Genomic DNA, 21,724 nt, shown 5'->3' with positions numbered 1-21,724 from the left:
CTAGCTAGCAAGGCCAGAGCTCAGGGATGATGGGAGTTGTAGTCCAATGGCATCTGGGGACCAACAGGTTGAGAACCGCTGATCTAGTTGGAGCCTGCAGAACTTGGATGTCTGTGCTCAAATCTTAGCTGCTGTTTGGATTGAATTCCAGGGGTCTGATTTTTTGGGGGGGATTGTCTGAATACAAAAATCTGTCGGATAAAGATGGAAATGTATTGACAGTCAAGCACATGTTTAAAATGAGTTACATGATACTTTATTGAATAGAGCCTACTGAGCTCCAGATGTAGAGCAAACTAAATAGAGTACCTATTTTATTTAATAAAAGCCAGTGCCCAAATCCAGTTCTATTTGTGCTTTATAATATGTGACTAGGGGACCTGAATGAGGATGTGACATCAGATGTATCTATCAAGTTTAATGGTGACAGCACACATTTTCAATTCAAGGTGCATTCAGATCACATGGCTTTCCATTTCTGTAAGAGCTGGATGAGGGCCAAATTATCAACACAAATAAATACAGGGAGAGTGGAGATAGTAAGTCCTCAAAAAGTACCTGAACATTATTTTAGGCTGATCATCAACTGTCATTCCTTGCTTTCTTTACCAGGTGTCATGAACAGCTAAATCTAAGACAATAACTCATACTACTTTATTTACAGGAATCAAAAATTGGCAATTGGTAGTTAACTTATTCCAGTACTTGAACAATTAAAACATGTTTGGATTGTGGTTTACCGTTGTGTTCTAACCTATAAATGATTACTTTATTGATATTGATGAATGTATATTTTGCTCTAGGAGGCTTAGTTTGGTCAGAGTTGAGTATACGCTTCCAGAGTTAACGCAAAATACGGTACATTACTTCAGTAAATGAGGCACCATAGCCGCTAGAGGGCCGTGGAAATTTGTGTCCCAGGCTTTTTAGACTCATCTACCCATGTACTGATGGGACGCGGGTGGCACTGTGGGTTAAACCACAGAGCCTAGGGCTTGCCGATCAGAAGGTCGGCGGTTCGAATCCCCACGACAGGGTGAGCTCCCATTGCTCGGTCCCTGCTCCTGCCAACCTAGCAGTTTGAAAGCACGTCAAAGTGCAAGTAAATAAATAGGTTCCTCTCTGGCGGGAAGGTACGGTAAACGGCGTTTCCATGTGCTGCTCTGGTTTCCCAGAAGCAGCTTAGTCATGCTGGCCACATGACCCGGAAGCTGTACGCCAGCTCCCTTGGCCAATAAAGCGAGATGAGCGCCGCAACCCCAGAGTCATCCGCGACTGGACCTAATGGTCAGGGGTCCCTTTACCTTTACCTTTACCCATGTACAATCTGAAACCAAAGGGGTGCATGGTTGCCAGATGTGATTCCCCCCCACCTCTCCTACTTCCACTAATAAAACATATGCAAGGAGAGATATTTTTAAGTGGGTAATTATTACATAATGGTCTCTTGAGTCATCCAAAATTCATGGATCAGCCAAGTGCATTGTAGGAATTTTCTTAATAGGATATCACTTTGGTTTTTAGTGTTCTGTTGAAAATAGCTTTTGATGGTGATAACTTGCAATGTTGATATATTGATCCTCTCAAACTGCTGACTTGTTTCAACTAAGGTGTAATGGTTTTAGCTGACCAGTGTTTCTGTCTCTAGGCTTCAACGGAAAAAAATAGCATAAATGTATTTATGCATTTTATATATTTATACTCCTTTCCCCATATACTCAATGGTGCCTTATGGCAACGTTTTAGGACAATAACTAAATCATAAAAACAGATTTTAGAATATCAGCAAAAACAACAGCAAAAATACTTTTGCCATCATAGCTATTTGCCCCTCCAAAGTCCTGTAGGACTAGCCTACCTCAGTGTGAAATTCCATGTCTCAAACAACTTAGTAACAAAATGTATGTTAATGTTTGGTCAAGGGAGTAACTGGAAAAAGTGCAAGTCGTACAGCTGTCAGATTCCTGAGACAAATCAACTTTGTTGCAGTTCAACCTTCATTCACCATGTATGCAAAGCAAGTCTACATAGTTTCATATTCTCCCAGTGCAAACAGCAGAAAGCAACATCACTTCAAATGCAGGAACAACTCTGAATGCTCCAAAACACCCCCCCAAATAAACCACACTTTGTGATGTTTTCTCTTGTGTAGCCAAAAACCAGGACTACCCATTGAATATAAACTGTAAGCCAGTCTAATATGTATTAAAAGTGTTATTAAATAACTCAAAAGCAAAACCTTAGATTCGTGGAGATCATTTTGAGCACAAAAAACCCAAATGACTAGCTGCATGATAGCAATGATGTGCTTGAAGCTCAGATACGTAAAGCAAAACTACAGTTAACTTGAATTTTAGGGTGAAGGCAAAAGAAACAAGTCCCTGAAAGCTTTTCTCTTTCCTTTCCTCGCCTCTCCATGCAAACACCTATTTGGAAAACATCTGAAGGCAGCACTATATTGGGAAGTTTTTAAATGTCTGATGTTTTACTGTGGTTTTATAATTTGTTGGAAGCTGCCCAGAGTGGTTGGGGCAACAAACCTATATACCCCCAAAATCTGCGCCAGAGGGTTGAGGTACTCCTTGGATAAAATTTTGGGAACACACAGGGAACAGGTGGAGGTGAAAGAGAGGAAGAAGAAGTCCTGATGTGTGAGTAAAGGTAAAGATAAAGGGACCCCTGACCATTAGGTCCAGTCGTGACCGACTCTGGTGTTGCGGCGCTCATCTCGCTTTATTGGCCGAGGGAGCCGGTGTAAAGCTTCCGGGTCATGTGGCCACCAGAGCAGCACATGGAAACACCGTTTACCTTCCCACCAGAAGAGTACCTATTTATCTACTTGCACTTTGACGTGCTTTCGAACTGCTAGGTTGGCAGGAGCAGGGACTAAGCAACGGGAGCTCACCCCATCACAGGGATTTGAACCACCGACCTTCTGATCGGCAAGTCCTAGGCTCTGTGGTTTAACCCACAGCGCCACCCGAGTAGAAGTCACTAAAATTCTATAACACCCAAAATTCTCTACTTTTTTGTATTTAACACACACTCTCTCTCTCCTGGCCTTTTTAGATCCTGCACCATTCCTAGTTTTCAGCCAAGGAAATGCAATCTTTAGAATAGACACTGAGGGAACCAATCACAAAAGACTGGTGGCTGATGCTAGCTTATCAACATTAATAGATTTTCATTATGAAGAAGATTGCCTTTATTGGGTGGACACTGAAGAAGGCCTTATCCGGCGAGTATACCTGAATGGTTCAAATCAACAGGTAATGGAATGTAATCATCAAAATTCTGAAAACATCTGCATCTCCCTGGAGCATGCTGATACCTCCATCTGTATTATTATTATTATTATTATTATTATTATTATTATTATTATTTAATTAATTAAATTTGTACACTGCCCTCCATAGATGTTAGTGCAACTCACAACATAAAATTACAATATAAAAAACACATTTTAGTTACTTCCCTCTCAGCACTCGCCAACTAAATTCACTATTAGTAGGAGTGATGGACAGTCTATTATTAATGATTATAACTAGAGTGATCACTCACCCAACTTTACAGAGAGCAGTCCTCTAATTGAAGGACTGGCAGAGGACCACCCTTTATTACAATGAGTCCTGTCTTGGAAGTGTAAACCAAGCCCAGTTTAAAGATAAGGAAGAGAAGAAGAAGGAAGAGAAAGGGCCTTGAAGTTACAGCAGCCTTGAGCAGACACACACATCGCCGGGTCACAGTTGGTGAGGTGTATTGTAGCTCTATATAAACTAGAGTAATTATTTCTAAATTTGCGTCTACACTCATAAATTACAATTTTAATGCAAAACTGTTTCCTCTTTGTTGCATTTCCTTATGTTTGTCTGCTTGTTTGTTGTGTTTATATTTTTAAATTATGTCTCCTTCCCCACTCCTTACTTTAAGCTAAATGTGTTTTGTGCATTTACCTGTACATGTAGTGTGAAATAATATCTTGAGTAAGATATCTGGTTAGCCGCTCAACCAAACTAGACATGATGTTAAATGAGTCATTAATTTTATTGTTTCTCTACTCCTCTGAGGAGGAGCAGAGGTTTAAACATCTCTCCATAGCAGTCCTAATGACAATTCCCCCCACAGATGCTAGGAGAAAGCTGCTATTTGTCAGGCAAACAAAGCCAAGGCTAAAATGTCCAGGCAAGAAAGGTCTTGTGATAGAAAAAATAGCATAGCTGCTTACAAATTTAACTGGCCTTTTCTTGCTTTTCTGGTAAACACATAAATGTATATCCTGAAGTGGTAATCTCAGGCGGCTTTCATACTGAATTGTTTGATTAAGGTTCATGAATTCCAATGCTTTGTATGGCATTCTGATTCAACCAGTGATCTGGTGTCTTAGTATAATGACAATTGGGTGACAATTGTTTCCTCCCTCCCCCCATTATAGATAATTTACCACATAGAAAAAGATGTTTCTGGATTTGCAGTGGATTGGATAAACCACAACTTTTACTTTGCTCACTACCAGAAGGCCACAATTGAGGCAGTTGACATGGATGGGAGCCATTCCCAAATCATCATAAATGATGGACACCATCCCACAAGTATTGTGGTTGATCCAAACAGAAGGTAACTCAGATTGTCTTTATGGTTTATAGTGACACAGTGCTGAAACAAAAAGCTTTAGATGGAATGTAGACTGAAGGATCCTCTGTGGTTTGGAGGACCAGGAAAGGGTCATGTGCTTGGATATTCATTCTCATCTTCTCTCTCCTTCCTCCTCTTATGTATCAGTTTAATGAGTAATTTCCTGGCACGATTGAACCTAGGTTCCTCTTATGTCTGAACTGGCAAATTTTGGTGAGCCCTCCAAGTTATGATTGCAAATGAATTAAGTGAGAGATTTATGATCTGCTGCTCTTGAAGTAATTTTAATAACATCAATGACAATAACTGATCTTATCAACAGGTTTTTATTTTGGTCCTCTGAAGGAACCACTGACAGCATCTACAGGGCAGTTCTGAATGGGAAAGACATGTGGAGACTTCTGAGGAGCACAGGAAAAATCAGAAGTATCTCACTAGATCTTATTGATCTGAAGCTCTTCTGGATCCAATATGATGCCAGTGATGAAGTTTCACATATTGCAAGCTGTGACTACAATGCTAGTTCTGTTCATTTGCACAAATACATAGTACGGTATGTTAATGAATATAACTTATATATATGCTAGTGAATATATAATGCCAAAGTGTAAAATAAATTGCCCCAATCTAGCCAGGAGACATATGGGGTCTACCCCATACATTTAAAGTACATCCAACATGCTTTTAAACCACATGACTTCCTGCAAAGCATTCTGGGAATTGTAGTTTTCCCTTCACAGAGCTACAATTCCCAGAAATTTTAACAAACTACAGTTCCCTGGATTCTTTGGGGAATTCATGTGCTTTAAATGTGTCTGGATGTGTTTTAAATGTATAGTAAGGATCCGCCCTGTTATCTCTGAAATGCTGCCTAACTGGCTAGATACAGTGATAGCCAAACTTGGCCCTCCAGCTGTTTTGGGACTACAACTCCCATCATCCCTAGCTAACAGGACCTGTAGTCAGGGATGATGGGAACTGTAGTCCCAAAACAGCTGGAGGGCCAAGTTTGGCCATCAATGGGCTAGAATGTCCATGACTTAATGAACTTTCAGCAAGTTAATGAACAGATGCAACTATCTGCTTTATTTTCCCATAGAAACCAACTTTCTGACATATTTCTCTTTGCTGACCACATGTACTATTCCGACTCAACCACTGGTAGTATTTGGAGAGCCAATAAATATACAGGAAAAGATATAGTTGCAATTAACCTGCAGCTGTCACTTCTCCCACCTGCTGAAATACTGGTAGTGCACCCATTAAAACAGCTCAGCATAAGGATGGGTTCTAAAACATTTGGTAAGTTTCCATGTAATTTGATTATCAAATATTTAAGAATTTTAAGCTTAACTCATGTTGCATAATTGTTTTGCTCGGTTATTAGGATCACATCTCAAATTATCTTGCACCACCCTGCTTTTGCTACTGTCATGATATTCAAGGAATATACTATCATGATAATTCCTGTTCACATTTTCCAACCAAACCTTTCAAATGCCTTAACAATGCCGCAACTTTGTTCAACTATGTTCAATTTCTTTAATCTCTCTCTCTGTTCTAATTTCCTTAGCTAAGCATGCTCATTATGTAGGTATAAAATCTGCATTATTAATATCACATTCTCCAGCACCTCATTTTAAAAAGAAGATTGCATGTTTTGTGTAAAACAAGCACGCACACTCACACGCATGCACACATACACTTGTATCCCCCTTCCCTTGATATTGGCACACAATAGCTCTTACAACTTACTTTCGTTTCTATTTCTAATAATGTGATAAACATGAATATAACTCATTCTCTTTCTTTTTACATTTATTCATTTGTAGTTTTTCTTCTTCTAAGAATAAGTCATAATAATACCCAGTGTTCTTCACAGACATATTGTATAATAATCAACCACCAGAAATCCATTTGGAACAAATGTTTGCACGTTAACGTGTCCCAAATTTTGTAGTTTTTCAAACCACCCTTCATTATCAATTCCTTATTTTAAAAATAGATGTCACTGAGGGTACTTCCGGATTAATTTATTGAGGGAGTATAAAATGGCTGTGAATAAAGGATACTTCTTCCCCACAAACCCACCAATATATAAGATTGAAATTAAAACAATGGTTTACTTTAAGCAATAGGAATAAAACTGGAAGAACACCATAGGAACTTGGCTTGATGAATGTGTTCCTGACTATGCTTCTCTTCCCTTCAGCCTAATTCCCAAATCTGTCAGATGACACTCTATGCTTGTGTACTGCTTTCACTGCCGGTGTTGCCTGAAAGTCTGAATGCCGCAGTGTACATGCATAGCCATTGTACATGCATAGTCTGCCCATCTATGGACCATTCATATGCAGGGCCTTTACAAACAGGAGGAGAGAGAAGGGAATGCTCGGGCAATTGCAAAACTTATGACACTTCAAGAAATATGTAAAACCTGTCCACCTGTATCCTTGGGGACCATTGCTCTGTTGGATAGGTAGACAGTGAGTTCGTTGCAGTTTATCCTTGTAAATGGAACACTGCTAATCAGTTGTGTGCACTCAGCCAAATAAAGATGATTGTGGGCTGGTACTGAGGTGCCGTCCTGTTGCGGAGGGTGATGCAAGCAGTCAACCTAAGCTTAGCAAACACCATTGCATAATATCACTTCAGTCAGCCTGTGCTCATATTGACAGGAGGCCTTTCAGTGTATTTGCATGTGTGTATACTGGGGAACAGGCAATCAACACTGTAAGTGATATGGGTCACAATGGCTGACAAGAGTGGCAGAGGATTCTGGGAAAGTAAATTGTCCGTCCAAATGACGGTACATAGTAAGGTGCAATTTATTGACTCATGTGTATGCTCCTACTTGCCTTTTCTCATGACCTTTTTGGCTACCATAGTATAAAGCTGTTGAGATGAGATGCAATTTCCCTTCTCTCCCACCTTAATAATTAGCTCGCTTTTAAAACGAGCTCTTCGTTGACTCCGGAATCTTCCTTTTACGGCAGGATAGACTGGAGCATAGGAATTTGAAATGGATGTAATATAGGCCTCCCCCACTCCCCCACCAATGACTTCTTATAAAACATTGAGGGGGTGGAAAGAAGCTTAAGTAGCCCAATCCAGATGAAGCCTTTGGACTTTGCATGTGCGTTGTTTAGCTTATCCAGCCCAAGGACCTGGATTGAGGGAAGGCTAATTAGCCTAAAGTACAAATGAGATTTATAAGGGGATCTTACAACAAGGGAAACCTGAAAATGAAATCATGTGAGCATTAATTCAATGCTCTGCAGAGGCTAAGTCAATGTGCGCTGGAGTTAAAAGTGCACAATCTAACATTGTTTCCTTTTTCTTTTTTTAAAGGAAATAGCTGTTGCTGTGCTTTTCACATACAATACAGAAACTGTTTTAGCTGTCAAATGCTTGCTAAGGTCAAATTTGGGTTATTAGTTGCAAGCTCTTTTCCTTCCACTAGATTAGTGTTCTGCTTCCAACAGGTCAAACCAGGATGCCTCCTACTGTTTTACCTGCCCTTCCCTCGGTGTTCTGACTTATCTTTACCAGGACTCTTTCATGGCACTGCACAGAAGTACGTTGGCTTCAAAACCAATGCAATGCGTTTGTGCAATGTCATAGCTCTATTCATAAACAGTGCACCTTTATGAAGTAACAATTGTATACAGTGACAAAGCGGCATTTGAAGATGAACCCACTTACAGCCATGTTCTGTAAAATGTTACTATCAAAAGAACCCAAGGCTTCCTTTACTTGAGTGTGAGTGTCTGTCTGTCTGTCTGTCTGTCTATCTATCTATCTATCTATCTATCTATCTATCTATCTATCTAATCTTCCTACCTATGCCTTAGATAGGTCATTTATCTGTATATGTCTGCACACACACACACACACACACACACACACACACACAATTCATTCATGCATAAACACACCTAATTTTCTCTGCTCATTTTTTTTTTACACACAGGACTTTTTGTAGATATATTTGCATCCAGCTCAGTTTCTAATTTCCCTAATTTCTAATTGAGACACAGATGGAGCATTGAAATTCAGATTTGTTCTTCAAGTGAATCTATTCTCCAGGAGGACAGTATTGTAGCAAAGGTCCTTGTGGAATTGGGTTATGCTGCAAATCATCAGAAGGGCAGGTTTGGTGAGATGGGCAGTGTGGTAGAGTAGACAGAGGTTTGGGGATGGGGGCTTGGGCAAGGAGTAAGGGGAAGGCGGGTTCTGGGGGAAGGGTTGCAGGGAAGGGATTGTTGAAGGAAGCCACCAGGGACATCAGCCCCTAATATATAAATAAAAACTGGGTGCACTCTTTATCTTGATATAATCCTCTTTTCCAGAAAGAAGGCCATGTCTTTCAACTCGAAACAGCTGCAAGACAAGTACCTGCAATCGAGACCCCAGGAGCAGTCGTCGTAAATGTATGAGTGGGTTTACCTTAAGCAAAACAAAGCAATATTGTGAAGGTAATGAAGGATAACTGCTTGTGACTGAATGATGTGGATAGGCAGGCATACTTGTTACTCTCTAGTGTTTAAACTATAAACAGATGCACTAAATTAGAAAAATAGATGGTGTTTCTCCACCATATATATTTTAGGAACAGAGGGACAAAAATGTCAGACCACAAGGCAGCTCTTTTGAAATCTTTCAGTCTGGTTCACAATGCTGGACTAATTTGAGGTGGGTGGCAAGGAGGCCCTTTGTGAAATGCACAAGCCCCAGCTCCTGACTCACCCCCCCCTTTTTTGCCACATCATGACTCCCTACACTTTTTAGATACAGTAACTAATGAGGCTGTCCCTTGTAATTCAAGTGCTGGTTTGTTCAGAGTGAAGCAGGAGATTCATGAGACATAATACACTCTAAACTGATCAGCACTTAACACTGGACATAGAAATAAAAAGGGTGCCAGTTTTTTGTAGAATGAATTGTCCCAAGCATAAGCATGTGTGAACCAAGACAGATGATGGTGTTGGGTCCCTTAGCGTGAGGTGCATGGTTTTGTGGCCACCAAGCTAAGTACAGAGCTAGGTACAGATAAGTGATAAAATGTTTGGTTGTGATCATGCTATGGGCTCCTCCAGACATGCTTTTTATTGCACATTCATTGTGATTTGTGTGCATGGTGCTATTGGGATGGTCACACACAATCACACTTTCAATAGTATTTGCATGGTTACATGGGATCCTGCTTTTAATACTGTTTTGGGGGGGGAGTTTTGGGGCAGTCATACTGTTTTATTTCCAAATAGGGTGTATCCTGTAACTTCCTGCTGAAACCCCATAACTCTTTATACCACAAATATTCTGAGTTTTGTCATGCTATAGCTCTTCTGGACAGCACATTAAAAACTGCCTTATATTGAGTTGGGTCCCTTGGTTCATCTATCTCAGTTTTCTCTCCCATTACAGTGGTGCCTCGCAAGACGAAAAGAATCCGTTCTGTGATTCTCTTCGTCTAGCGGTTTTTTCGTCTTGCGAAGCAAGCCCATTGAAGGATTAGCGGATTAGCGCTATTAGCGCTATTAGCAGCTATTAGCGGCTATTAGTGGCTTTTAGCGGCTTATCTGCTGATCGGATCAGCTGATAAGCGGCTTAGCGGCTTAGAAAAAAGGGGGGAAACAGCAGGAACTCGCAAGACATTGTCGTCTTGCGAAGCAAGCCCATAGGAAATTCGTTTTGCGAAGCACCTCCAAAACAGAAAACTCTTTCGTCTAGCGAGTTTTCCGTCTTGCGAGGCATTCGTCTTGTGGGGCACCACTGTAGTTGCAGGAAGTTTCCAGTGTAGTAATATATTATTACTATGTATTGAACTTGCATCCTGCATCTTATCTGAATATCTCAAGGCAGTTTACAGCATAAAAACCACAAAATACATAATAAAAAAGAACAAAAGAAACCAATAACCCTCACCTCCCAAAAGTAACATAGATACCTTCTCTTACTCAAGACATCCAAATGAATATTGGGCACCTGCAGATGACCTGCTTGCTGATTTTCTTTGCAGTGAGATTAGAAGGCATGGACTACTGAATGAGCATTCACTCTGATTTGTTTGTGCAGAGGTTAGGTAATGTTACATCAAAGCAAGTTTTATCATACGCTTTCTAGTGCGTTTTCCCCATTACTTTCCTTTTCACAGACGTCTGATCTTTGTGGGGGGTGGGTTTGTTGTGCAGGAACTCCAAATCAGATTTAATTGTGTTACCTACATTTGCATGTGACTGAATCCTACTCCCAAATAGTGACAGCCCATAATATCATTAATGATGTTCTCTTACTTTTTTTTATTAACCCCACCCCTGAGTTTTTATAATTGTTCTTTCCTCAGATATCAATGAATGTGCATTTTGGAACCATGGATGTACTTTAGGTTGTGTCAATGTCCCAGGCTCCTATTATTGTACATGTCCAAGAAATTTTGTTCTACTGTCTGACAAGAAAACTTGCCACGGTAGGTAGCTGTCAGACACAAATACTAGCATGTTTGCTCCTGCCTTCTGAAAGTCCTCTTCCTATAGCAGTGGAGGTTTACCAGCACAGCCATGCTAATCCTCCTGGATCCTTTAGACGCTCTAACTCCAATAGCCAGTCTATTCCATCCTTACTTACAGCAGTGCCAGTCCTTGCTCCAAAAACCCCAGAGGCTAAACTATGATCTTGGAGGCAAGATGCATTATTTTGGTTATAGAGACCTGTGTAGCTTAATTCTAAAGGCAGAGGTAAGGTAAAGGTAAAGGGACCCCTGACCATTAGGTTCAGTCGTGACTGACTCTGGGGTTGTGGCGCTCATCTTGCTTTATTGGCTGAGGGAGCCGGCGTTTGTCTGCAGACAGCTTCTGGGTCATGTGACCAGCATGACTAAGCCACTTCTGGTGAACCAGAGCAGCGCTCAGAAACCTTCCCACCGGAGGGGTACCTATTTATCTACTTGCACTTTGACATGCTTTCGAACTGCTAGCTTGGCAGGAGCAGGGACCGAGCAACGGGAGCTCACCCCGTCGCAGGGATTTGAACCGCCAACCTTCTGATCAGCAAGCCCTAGGCTCTGTGATTTAACCCACAGCGCCACCTGCATCCCTCAAAGGTAGAGGTACTATGTATTAAATCATACACTCAGAGACCGTCTTGCCATATGTTAAAAGAGCTGAGGCTTGAGGAGCCAGGGTGGCTGAAATTTATCCCTTCCTTGAAATTACTGTAAACCATTATTTCCATTGTTCAATTTGTTCCCCCTTTAACTCTTATTTCCTTTGTTTTAAACTTACTGTAGAACTAATTCCCTGTCCAAGCAGTTACATTCATTGCAGCCATGGCTGTGGGCAGACAGTGAAGGGCCCTGTTTGCGTTTGCCCCCAGGGATCAGTTCTCCAAGCAGATGGAAGAACATGCACAGGTAAGCATGTGAAGAGTGAGCCACCTGCCTGGGAGGCGAGTGTGTTTGTGTGTACTCAGCACCACTCTTGCACTGTCCAGATTAGTCTCGTGGGAATAAGAAACCCATTTTTATTAGCAGCTAAATCATGTAACAGGTAAGCTTCAAGTTGGACTTTAACCCAAATGTTCTGACTGAGATAACTGCTGCTCAGCCTGCTACAAGATTTTCATCATCTACAGTAGCAACCCTGTGAAATGGAAAAACAGAAGGCAGGGAAAGGGTTAAAGGCCCCCCCCCCAACTCATCATGAGACACGGATTTAAAAGTAAAAGATGCAATAAAACATGAAGCATCCTCTTGACAAGTTTCAGGATCATTGGGTTTCACTGCTTCATTATCCAAAGCCATTTCATATTGCGGTGTGTGAACGACTTTCATTTGGTGTGTCATTAAATGAGGTTCGGGTGCTTAATATCTGCTAGAATTCATTGCTTTTTTTGGCAGAGATTCTTCTGTCTGTCATGAACAGGGTTTAACAAAAAATACTGTTTTCCCTGGGGTATGTGTGATATTCATCCATTTTACTGCAAATGTTTTATGGCGCTTATGGATGAAACCTTTTCCTTAAGTCTTTGTCCAGCCATAACATTAATTGTTTAGGGCTGAACTAAATGTTACAAACAACTGTATGTTTTAAAACCTTTCTTCTGGTGGTGGAGAGGGTTAAGGTTTGGGAAGGGGTGATTTTAAGTGTAGAAGCAGCAGTGGTTTTTAACCTTTTACGTACCTCCTACTTTTCAGTGACAACACTGCCCCACCATGATGTCTGCTTCTTCTCTGCTCAAAATCTCTTCTCCCAAAGCTGTTTTTCCTTAAAAGAAGCAGATTTCAAACCATATGTTTGCATGTGACATGCAGATTGACTCACAAGGTTCTTGCTTAGTGGACACATAGGAACTGCAGCAAAACGTTGCAGCGTTTCAACCTTCCTAAAGTAAGCACTCCTGTTTAGGGTTCTAGTCTTCCAATCCCACCCCCTCCCCACCACTCATCATTTTTCTTTTCCGACTGTCACTCCACATTCAGAGGGCATTGCTTGCAGCACTTCATAGACTGTGGGCAGACACGAGAATGTGACCTCTCGAGTGTTGTAAACAATCACTATCTTCTGAGTTTAAGACTCTGCATACATGTTAACTTTAAAGAACACCTCTTCCCTCAAAGAATCCTAGTTTGCTAAGGCCTTCTGGGAATTGTAAGTTTGTGAGGGGTAAACTACAGTGTCCAGAATTCTTTGAGGGAAAATAATGTGCTTCAAATGAGCTTTAAACATATAGTGTGTACACAGGAGGTGCATGAGTAAACCTTCTTATACTGAGAATATTCCATATATTACTAAACTAGAGTGGTGAGCAACTACGGCAAATCTTTCTGAAGTTATCTAGACATCGGGACAAGTGTCCAGACTTGCTAACTGTTGGAGACAGGCAACCATGAGGAATGGACTTCCTTTTTTGCAGTTTCGAAGAACCTCCTTGCCTTGAAGCTCCAGTGAGAGACAATATGGTAGAGACCCTAGTCCTTACCTTCCTTGGAAGCAAACACTCACCATTTTCAAAAAGAACAGTCTTGTTTTAGAAAGTTTAATAATGTTTAGAAAGTTTAGTAACAATTAATAAGGCTTCATTAGGGTGGGTGGTGATGTTTAATGTAAGCCTTGTTGTAATAGAGTTTTAGTGTTCAATTTTTCCCCATGGTCTCTTAAAGGTTGTTCATCTTCTGATAATGGTGGTTGCAGCCACATTTGTGTCTCTCTGAGTCCATTAACTTGGGCATGCGATTGCTTTCCTGGCTATATTCTCCAGGAGGACAAAAGACACTGTACTGCTGCAGGTTAGTAGCACAATAGTTGGTTTCATTACAAGCAAACATGATTTCAGTAGTGAAGAAACTCTGGAAGTGTACTGAACACATTCTTGTCTGACATCACTCTTTCTCCTTAAGTTGAGCTAAGAGAAAACCATTTCAACTTCTGAAGTTGGTTGTGCACAATGTTGATTGGCTGACAGCTGTGATGTCATAATTCCTTTGCTCCTCTCCCTCTGAAGCAATTTTATAATAATGATAATAATAATAATAATAATAATAATAATAATAATAATAATAATAATAATAATAATAATTTTATTATTTGTACCACACCCATCTGACTGGGTTTCCCCAGCTACTCAGGGTGGCTTCCAACATATATAAAAACATAATATAACATTACACATTAAAAAGCTTCTCTATACAGGACTGCCTTCAGATGTCTTCTAACGATTATATCTGTCTATGTGGTTTCAATGCACAAGTGGCTCTTTACAAAAATAAAAATGTACAGCTCAGATAAAACCATGGTGTAGAGATAAGACTGACAGCTCAGGTGTTCTTTGAGTTTGACCTTACAGAGAGAGTTTCTCTAATTTCCCCCAATTTCCTCTAAAGTTTCTCTTTCTTCCCTGCATTGTGGCTTTTTTTCTCTTTTCCATATGGAAAAAGAAGCATATGCCATACCATTCAAATGTCACATTCTGTTTTTCTGTAGACTTCATTTAAAAAAAAAACTTTTAAGGGAAAAAATGGTCTGCAACACCCTTTTTCCTTAGTGTGCAAAAGGCAAAAGTAACTCTGTAATCTTCAAGGTTTCTTCTCTAAAGATTATTATGGGACTAGGAGAGCTAACATGCTATGAAATTTGTCACAAACAGGGCCGAAGCCGTTTCTGTTGTTTGCACAGAGCCGAGAGATCCGCCGTATTGGTTTTGATGGAACAGATTACTCAAATTTACTCGAGTGGCAGATGGGAATAGTCTTAGCTCTTGACTATGACCCTGTTGAAAATAAGGTAAGGCATTTGCAAACTAGAGGATTTTGAAGTGTTGCAAGGACACTTGGCTTTTGCTTCTTTGCATTTTAACCTCTTGGTTACTGGTTCTCCTTGTTGTGCATGAGTTTAGATTAGATTTATTTAATATATTTAAAAATATCTCTAAGCTTGGTACAGAAAACTGAAGCAAAATCAAACAACTTAAACAGAACATTGTTGCACACCACCCCGTTCTCTGAGTTCTATGAGATTCATGGTGTTCCAGGCACTTACGTAGGGTCGGTGTTTCCTTTTGGGAATGTGGCACAACACAAACAATGGCAATATTACAAAAATACACAGTTACATATAAAAATGTTACATTAATACAAAGCTACTAGTATGTATAAATCAGTATCAATTCATTTTGCTTCAGACACACCCTCTCAGTCTCCGGCTTCTCACCCAGGGTCCAACAAACTCCAGCTCACCCACAAAAATCTCACAGTGAGAAGAGTTCCTGGAAACAGCGGACGACTTGCTATCTCGTCAGATAAAGTATTTGGACACAGTTGCCTTGTGCTTATTTCTTATGATCCTTAAGAATCCATCAACGGTTAAATGGAATTCCTCATTTGCATTTGCTTTTTATTTATTTTTTAATTAAGTGTTTTTAAAATTTTTTTATACATATAAAACAAAACCATTTCAGACATTAAAATACAGAGTTCTTTCGAACCCTTAGACCTTCCCTCCCTCCATGGGTTCCATCTTGAAGATTAAATTTACTGCATCTTTTACCCTTATCTCTCTATTATATAACCATAATTACCATAAAAAAATCACATTACAAGTGTCTTTACATCCCTGCCAAAGATTTTAACCATTTACAGTGGTCTTTTAAATAAATTACAAATTTACTCCAGTCTTTAGAAAATACTTGATCTTCCTGGTTTCGGATCTTCCCCGTCAGTTTTGCCATTTCCGCATACTCCATCAGTTTCACCTGTCATTCTTCTTTTGTTGGTACTTCTCCTTCTTTCCATCTCTGGGCTAGTAGCATTCTTGTTGCTGCCGTTGCATTCATAAAAAGTTTTTTTTTTATCTTCTCTTGGGAACTCTTCACCTATTATACCTAGTACAAAGACTTCTGGTTTTTTGACAAATGTATTTTTAAATATTTTCTTTAACCCATTATATATCATTTACCAGAAAGTTTTTTACCAATGTACATGTCCACCACATATGATAGAAAGTGCCCTCTTTCTCTTTATATTTCCTTTATGTTTTATCATACCACAAATAAGCATGCCACCCAAATCTATTATCGTGACCCTCCAAATCTAGTAAATCTGTATTTTTTAACAAGATCCATTCCTGCAACCAGCAGAGATAGGTTGCTTCATAATATAATTTCAAATCTGGCAAAGGGAAGCCTCCTCTCTCTTTAGAATCAGTTAGTAATTTATATTTTATTCTTGGAATAAAAAACCAGGAATTACTCATTTGCAATCTGTAGTTTGACTTTCTCCATGCACTAACATGACTTATCTTTCATACTTGGCATTTCCAAATTTGTTTCAAAAGATACCAGTAACCATACCCACTGTTTTCAGTGTTCAGGGATGAAGGCCAATGTGTATGTAGCCAAAACAGTACCATTAATGCACGAGAGAGGCAGGAGCAGCCTCAAAGGAACCCCATGGTTTTCAGAACTTAAAGCAAAAAGAAAAACCGCTGCCCTTTAGAAAACGAAAGGGGGGGGGGCACTCAGAAATACCCAAGAAAGACTGAGAATGAGCAGTAGCCAGGGAATGACTGGCAGTTGCCAGGTGGGAAAACTGAGTGGAAGAGGGCATGGAATGGAGTATTTTGGAGCAGGGGGTAACTAACTGACTGGAGCACTGAACAGGAGCAGTCCATACTGTAACCATATTTTGCAGGTCCTTAGTTAAAGCCTATCAGGTTTCAGAATTATTTTACAGATTACTGATTGTTTCTCCTATTGCAAGTTGCTTGGCTGAAAGAGAAGCACAGGTTATTGAAGAGATGGTATATAGGGCAGTCAGGATTTACTTGCTAAGCATGCTCAGGCTGCAGAAGTCATTCTGGTTGAAGGATAAGTGCCTGCTTATTTGATCTGTAATCATGGGCTACAATTTTGTAATTACTCATTTATTTCCCACCCCCACCCCAAAGAAATTTCATTGCTGGTGGTAAAGCCACTAGCTAAGGAAATCCTGCTCTCTAATAAGATGTGCAATAATCAGCTATAAACCTTCTGTTTTTCTCATTACAGATTTATTTTGCTCACACAGCCTTGAAGTGGATAGAGAGAGCTAATCTGGATGGCTCAGATCGTGAAAATGTTATCCGCGAAGCAACGGAGAAACCTGAAGGACTCGCCATCGACTGGATTAACCGCAAATTGTATTGGACTGACTGGGGGTAGGTTTCTCTCTCACACATATTACAGCAAACTTAATGCTGGCGTAAGACATTGTGGGAAATGAATGACTGGCAAAAGGCTGGAGTAATTGAAATGTCGTTCTCAAAGATGCCAGTGTGCTTAAGTCATAACAGAAAGGTTTAGCAAATGGAAAATGCCATCGCTGCCCAATGTCGAAGGGTCAGACAGACCTTTTTGCTGAACCTTATTCTGCATAGAAGTGGTCATGGAAGGCAGGGTCTGCATGAAGAGCAGATCCATACCTTTTGGGGCGATAAAATCAGTGGTGGATCAGTGTCCCCTGCGTGTAAATTCTCTTAAGCCTCTTTTCTCTTAAATTTCTACAGAAATTTCTCAGCTCTGGGGCACCATAAAGGAAGGGAACAATTTTTTAGTTAAATGAGGAAATCACAATGGAGTGGGTGTGGGAGAAGCTGCACCCTTTTTGGGCCAAGGCCAAATAATTATGATGTCATGCCATGCCATGATGTCATGACATTTGCATTCAGTGATAATTCTGCGGTGCTTAAAAAGAAGTGTGCAACATGTTTTAAGGAGATGTGTGCTATGTATCAGCTAATTATGATGCAGGCTAATAATATTATCCCCATGTTATGGATGGGGGTGGATAAGGCTTGCTTAAGACAAACAATGGCTTTTGTGGTTTTTAAAGAGGGCAATTCATGCTCTTAAAAAAGGTAAAGGACCCCTGACAGTTAAGTTCAGTCGCAGATGACTCTGGGGTTGTAAAGCTCATCTTGCGTTACAGGCCAAGGGAGCTGGCATTTGTCTGCAGACAGTTTGTGCTAAACCGGTTCTTGAGCCTGATATAAGCTGTTATAATTACTGTTACAATTATATGCAGTAACATTAACAGAATGGCTGGTTGCGTAGCAAAATATAATAGAAAATCCCTTACCTAGGCAGCTTACGACTCATGTAAGAGGGACAAAGCAAAACTGAGAAGGAGAAATCAGGAAGGGGGATAGGACGGATGGAGCAGGACAAAACTGGATGGAAATATACCGCAGATGGTACCGTGAACTGACTGTAGCCACAAACGTAAAGAGCAACAATTTATTTTGTTGGTAATAAATTACTGTAGTAACTAATCTATCTGCATGTGTATGCAGGAAGTCCCAAATTGAAAGTAGCAATCTGAATGGAATGCAGAGGAAAATAATTATCTGGGAAGACGTGTCTCAGCCTCGGGGAATTGCTGTCCATCCATTCACTGAGTAAGAAGTAAAACTTTCTTTGAAACTGACAGAAGGAGGAGTACAGACTAAAGAACAAAGCCAGTAGTGCAATTAGATTATTTTAGATTTTGGGCTTCATTGTCTTCTTTAGACTGCAATCCTAGCCCCATTTACCTAGGAGCAGGTCTTATTGAATTCAGTGAGACTTACTTCTGAGAAGATGTGGTTAAGACTGCAGCCTTACAGGCTCATTAGATGGGAATGTTTATAACTTTATTTAAAGAAAATGTGGTTAGCCAGCCCTGCTGTGTTGGCTGGGGCTGGGGGGTTGATATTATGATCATTCTGCTGAGTGGGGTTCTGGACGTCTGCCCCCAAATCCTGCCCAGAATGCACCACTGAACAAAGTCTGTGAAACTATTATTTAGATACATGTTTTGGCACGAATGCCTTTATGGAGTGTGTCTACAAAGCTAAGCCACTCGAAACAGGGATCATTTCTTTCTTTCTTTCTAAGTATTTATAACATGCTCTTGTCTGAGTGTTTTGATCCCAGAGAGGCATAGGAGCCAACTTCTAGAGGCCATAGGGGCTTTGAGCCCCACAATAAAATATTTGAGGGGGCTGAGCACAAACTTTGCCCACAAAGTTGATGAGCATTCCCATTCAAATGGCATTTTTGCACTGCATCATGTGATTGATTATGCAGGGCAGGGCTTATCTGGGCCACCACAATATTTTATTCAAGTTGGCACCCCTGCAGAGGGGGATGAAATAAAAATAGGCATTAAAATAATTCAAAGGGTTTTTTATCCCTAGAGCATCTGTCCAGAATGACACCTGAGGTTGTGGTGGTCTAATACAGGGAATCACGTTCACATGGGAGATAAGGGAGTAAAATTTTTCAATAAGGCAACATCAAACTGAAGCATATTGACATACACAGCTTGTAGGATAATTATGGGTTTATGGCAATCGCTTGTCAACTGTTAGTGTACACAGGAGTCAGACCAATTGGTCTATCTGGGTCAGCATTGCCTACATTGACTTGCAGGATTTCAGGCCATAAACATTCCCAGTTCTACCTAGAGATACTGGGGATTCAACCAGGGAATATTCTCCATGCAAAGCAGATGCTAAACCATGGTGTGCAGTGGCATGGCAACACTGAATTAACCACGTGGGGGTGTCTACCTCAGTTAAACCCAAAGGCTTTCCTCACAGCTGTCATGTGCTGAACTCATCACGAGAAAAGCATAATTGACAGTTTTGATCTGCGGAACTGGCACAGTTATAGGTGCTACATAATATTCCTTCCACACTTGTAAGAAATAAATATTCCTTTGGAACTCCCTAGTCTCAGGCAGCCACTTTCACTGCCTTTTGGCACCTGCTTAAAACATTTTTCTTCAATCAAGCCTATCCAGACATGTAGAAGTCAACAATTCTATGATTCTGGTTTTGGCTTATTGTAGACTATAATCATTATTTCATTTAAAAAATAATAATTCGTATTTTAGCTCTTCATTTATTGACAGTGCTAATGTTTGCAAATATAGCCTCCAAGCAGTTTACAAAAAAATAAAACAGTCAAATTATATAAATTCTGTAAAAATAAAATAAAAATAATTCTCTTGGTGGCCACTGTGCCTTGAAATGTGCTTGTTGAAGTTGTCATGTGACTTTTGTTTTGTTTTGTCACAGCTCAAGGATCAGGGAGAGAATTTAACATACAAAATAATAACCTACCTGTATAATTGCTTACATTTATATCATCCACAACAATAAATCCTGTAATGTATACAATGTTTTAAGTATTTTCTCTCTCTCTCTCTTTACTGCAAGGTGAAAGTAATTTTTTTTTAAAAAAAATAAATAAATCTCTTTTTCTTCAATAAAGGCAACTATTTTGGACAGACGTAGGGATTAATTCACGGATTGAAAGGTCTTCCTTACAAGGCTTTGATCGTCTCATTATAGCAGATTCCGATTTGCTTTGGCCCAGTGGAATAACGATTGACTACTTTGCTGACAAGCTGTACTGGTGTGATGCAAAAAAGGCTGCTATTGAGACTTCAAATCTGGATGGTTCTGAACGGCAAATACTCACACAGAATGATGTAGGTGAGGCTTTGGGATTGACAGTTTTCTGACCATAGATGCAAGAGTTTCAGTGCATTGGTATGCTGCACATATCGAAATATCAGTGAAAGGCCACCTTTTGAGTTAACCAGTGCCTTGTGAATTCTACAGATTGATGCCAGTTGAAAAAGGAGTAAATTCATAACCCAGTTTCAGGAAACCTGCATATTTATTCTATGCTTTTACTGAAGTTATCAGTCTATATTGTGAACTGCTTTGAGCAAACTGGGGTGGGGTGGGTGAAAACATACATATATTCAAAGATAGCTATAGAAATAAGCTGCAGTTTTGCAAAGGGAAAAGAGAAATGTGTAATAATATGAGAGGGGAACCGGCTTTTCTTTTTTAAAATGGAAAGGTCTATAAGAGACAACTAAAAATATACAGTAACTAGTTCTCTGCTGAAAGTTCATGGCATTTTGTTCTTTTTTGCTACAAGCATTGCCATTTCAGACAGAAACCTCTTTCTTGCAGTTTGTTTATCAGCCTACAGCCATTGTTTCCCTGATTTGTTTCCTTGTTTCAGTGCTACTTGAAAAGAACTTCCTCACTGCCTTATCCCAGCCTCTTGAAGAAACAAAGCCGTTTCACTGTTCTCACTTGAGTTGGGAATAAGGGAATACAGTGGTACCTCGGGTTACATATGCTTCAGGTTACATACGCTTCAGGTTACAGACTCTGCTAACCCAGAAATAGTGCTTCAGGTTAAGAACTTTGCTTCAGGATGAGAACAGAAATCGTGCTCCGGTGGCTTTTGAGTTGGCTGGCCCTGACTGAACACTTTAAAACCTGATAGGCTGGTACAATAAACTTAGCCACTCATTTCATGTTTCTCTTTCAGATAGGTTGATCTACAGTACAGCTAGTAATTACTGGCTTTTTAAAAGTTACACCTGGGCCTTTGAAGAACTAGGGTCTCTCAGGTCCTAAAGTCTTGCCAATGTGCTCACAGTGCACTAGTTGTATAATTTCAGGAAAGGCATGAAATAGCTCAACTGGGCTATTCAGTTGGGTCAATATATTCGGTCAGTATATTGTACAGTATTACAATGTGTACAGTG

The 21,724-nt window shown here is 40.1% G+C and overlaps 1 protein-coding gene across 4 annotated transcripts in view; it reads left to right on the top strand.

The window, feature by feature from the left end:
• EGF (epidermal growth factor) overlaps positions 1-21,724 on the top strand; it is a 43,452-nt gene that overhangs the window by 3,825 nt on the left and 17,903 nt on the right. For 2 of the 4 annotated variants that reach the window (XM_081208059.1, XM_081208060.1), the window contains 12 exons: positions 3,070-3,269; positions 4,433-4,614; positions 4,955-5,185; positions 5,732-5,934; positions 8,985-9,110; positions 10,979-11,101; positions 11,921-12,043; positions 13,793-13,918; positions 14,776-14,912; positions 17,173-17,321; positions 18,456-18,560; positions 20,422-20,645. In XM_081208059.1, coding sequence (XP_081064185.1) covers positions 3,070-3,269; positions 4,433-4,614; positions 4,955-5,185; positions 5,732-5,934; positions 8,985-9,110; positions 10,979-11,101; positions 11,921-12,043; positions 13,793-13,918; positions 14,776-14,912; positions 17,173-17,321; positions 18,456-18,560; positions 20,422-20,645 — 1,929 coding nt within the window. Of the gene's footprint in view, positions 1-3,069; positions 3,270-3,649; positions 3,750-4,432; positions 4,615-4,954; positions 5,186-5,731; positions 5,935-8,984; positions 9,111-10,978; positions 11,102-11,920; positions 12,044-13,792; positions 13,919-14,775; positions 14,913-17,172; positions 17,322-18,455; positions 18,561-20,421; positions 20,646-21,724 lie in introns of those variants that run through there. The other 2 variants (XM_081208062.1, XM_081208061.1) reach the window with 2 other exon arrangements.

This window comes from Podarcis bocagei (genome assembly GCF_964188305.1).
Source record: "Podarcis bocagei genome assembly, chromosome: 9".
Lineage (NCBI taxonomy): Eukaryota > Metazoa > Chordata > Lepidosauria > Squamata > Lacertidae > Podarcis > Podarcis bocagei.
The sequence above is the reverse complement of the archived record's forward strand: the minus strand, read 5'-3'. Positions and strand labels throughout refer to the sequence as shown.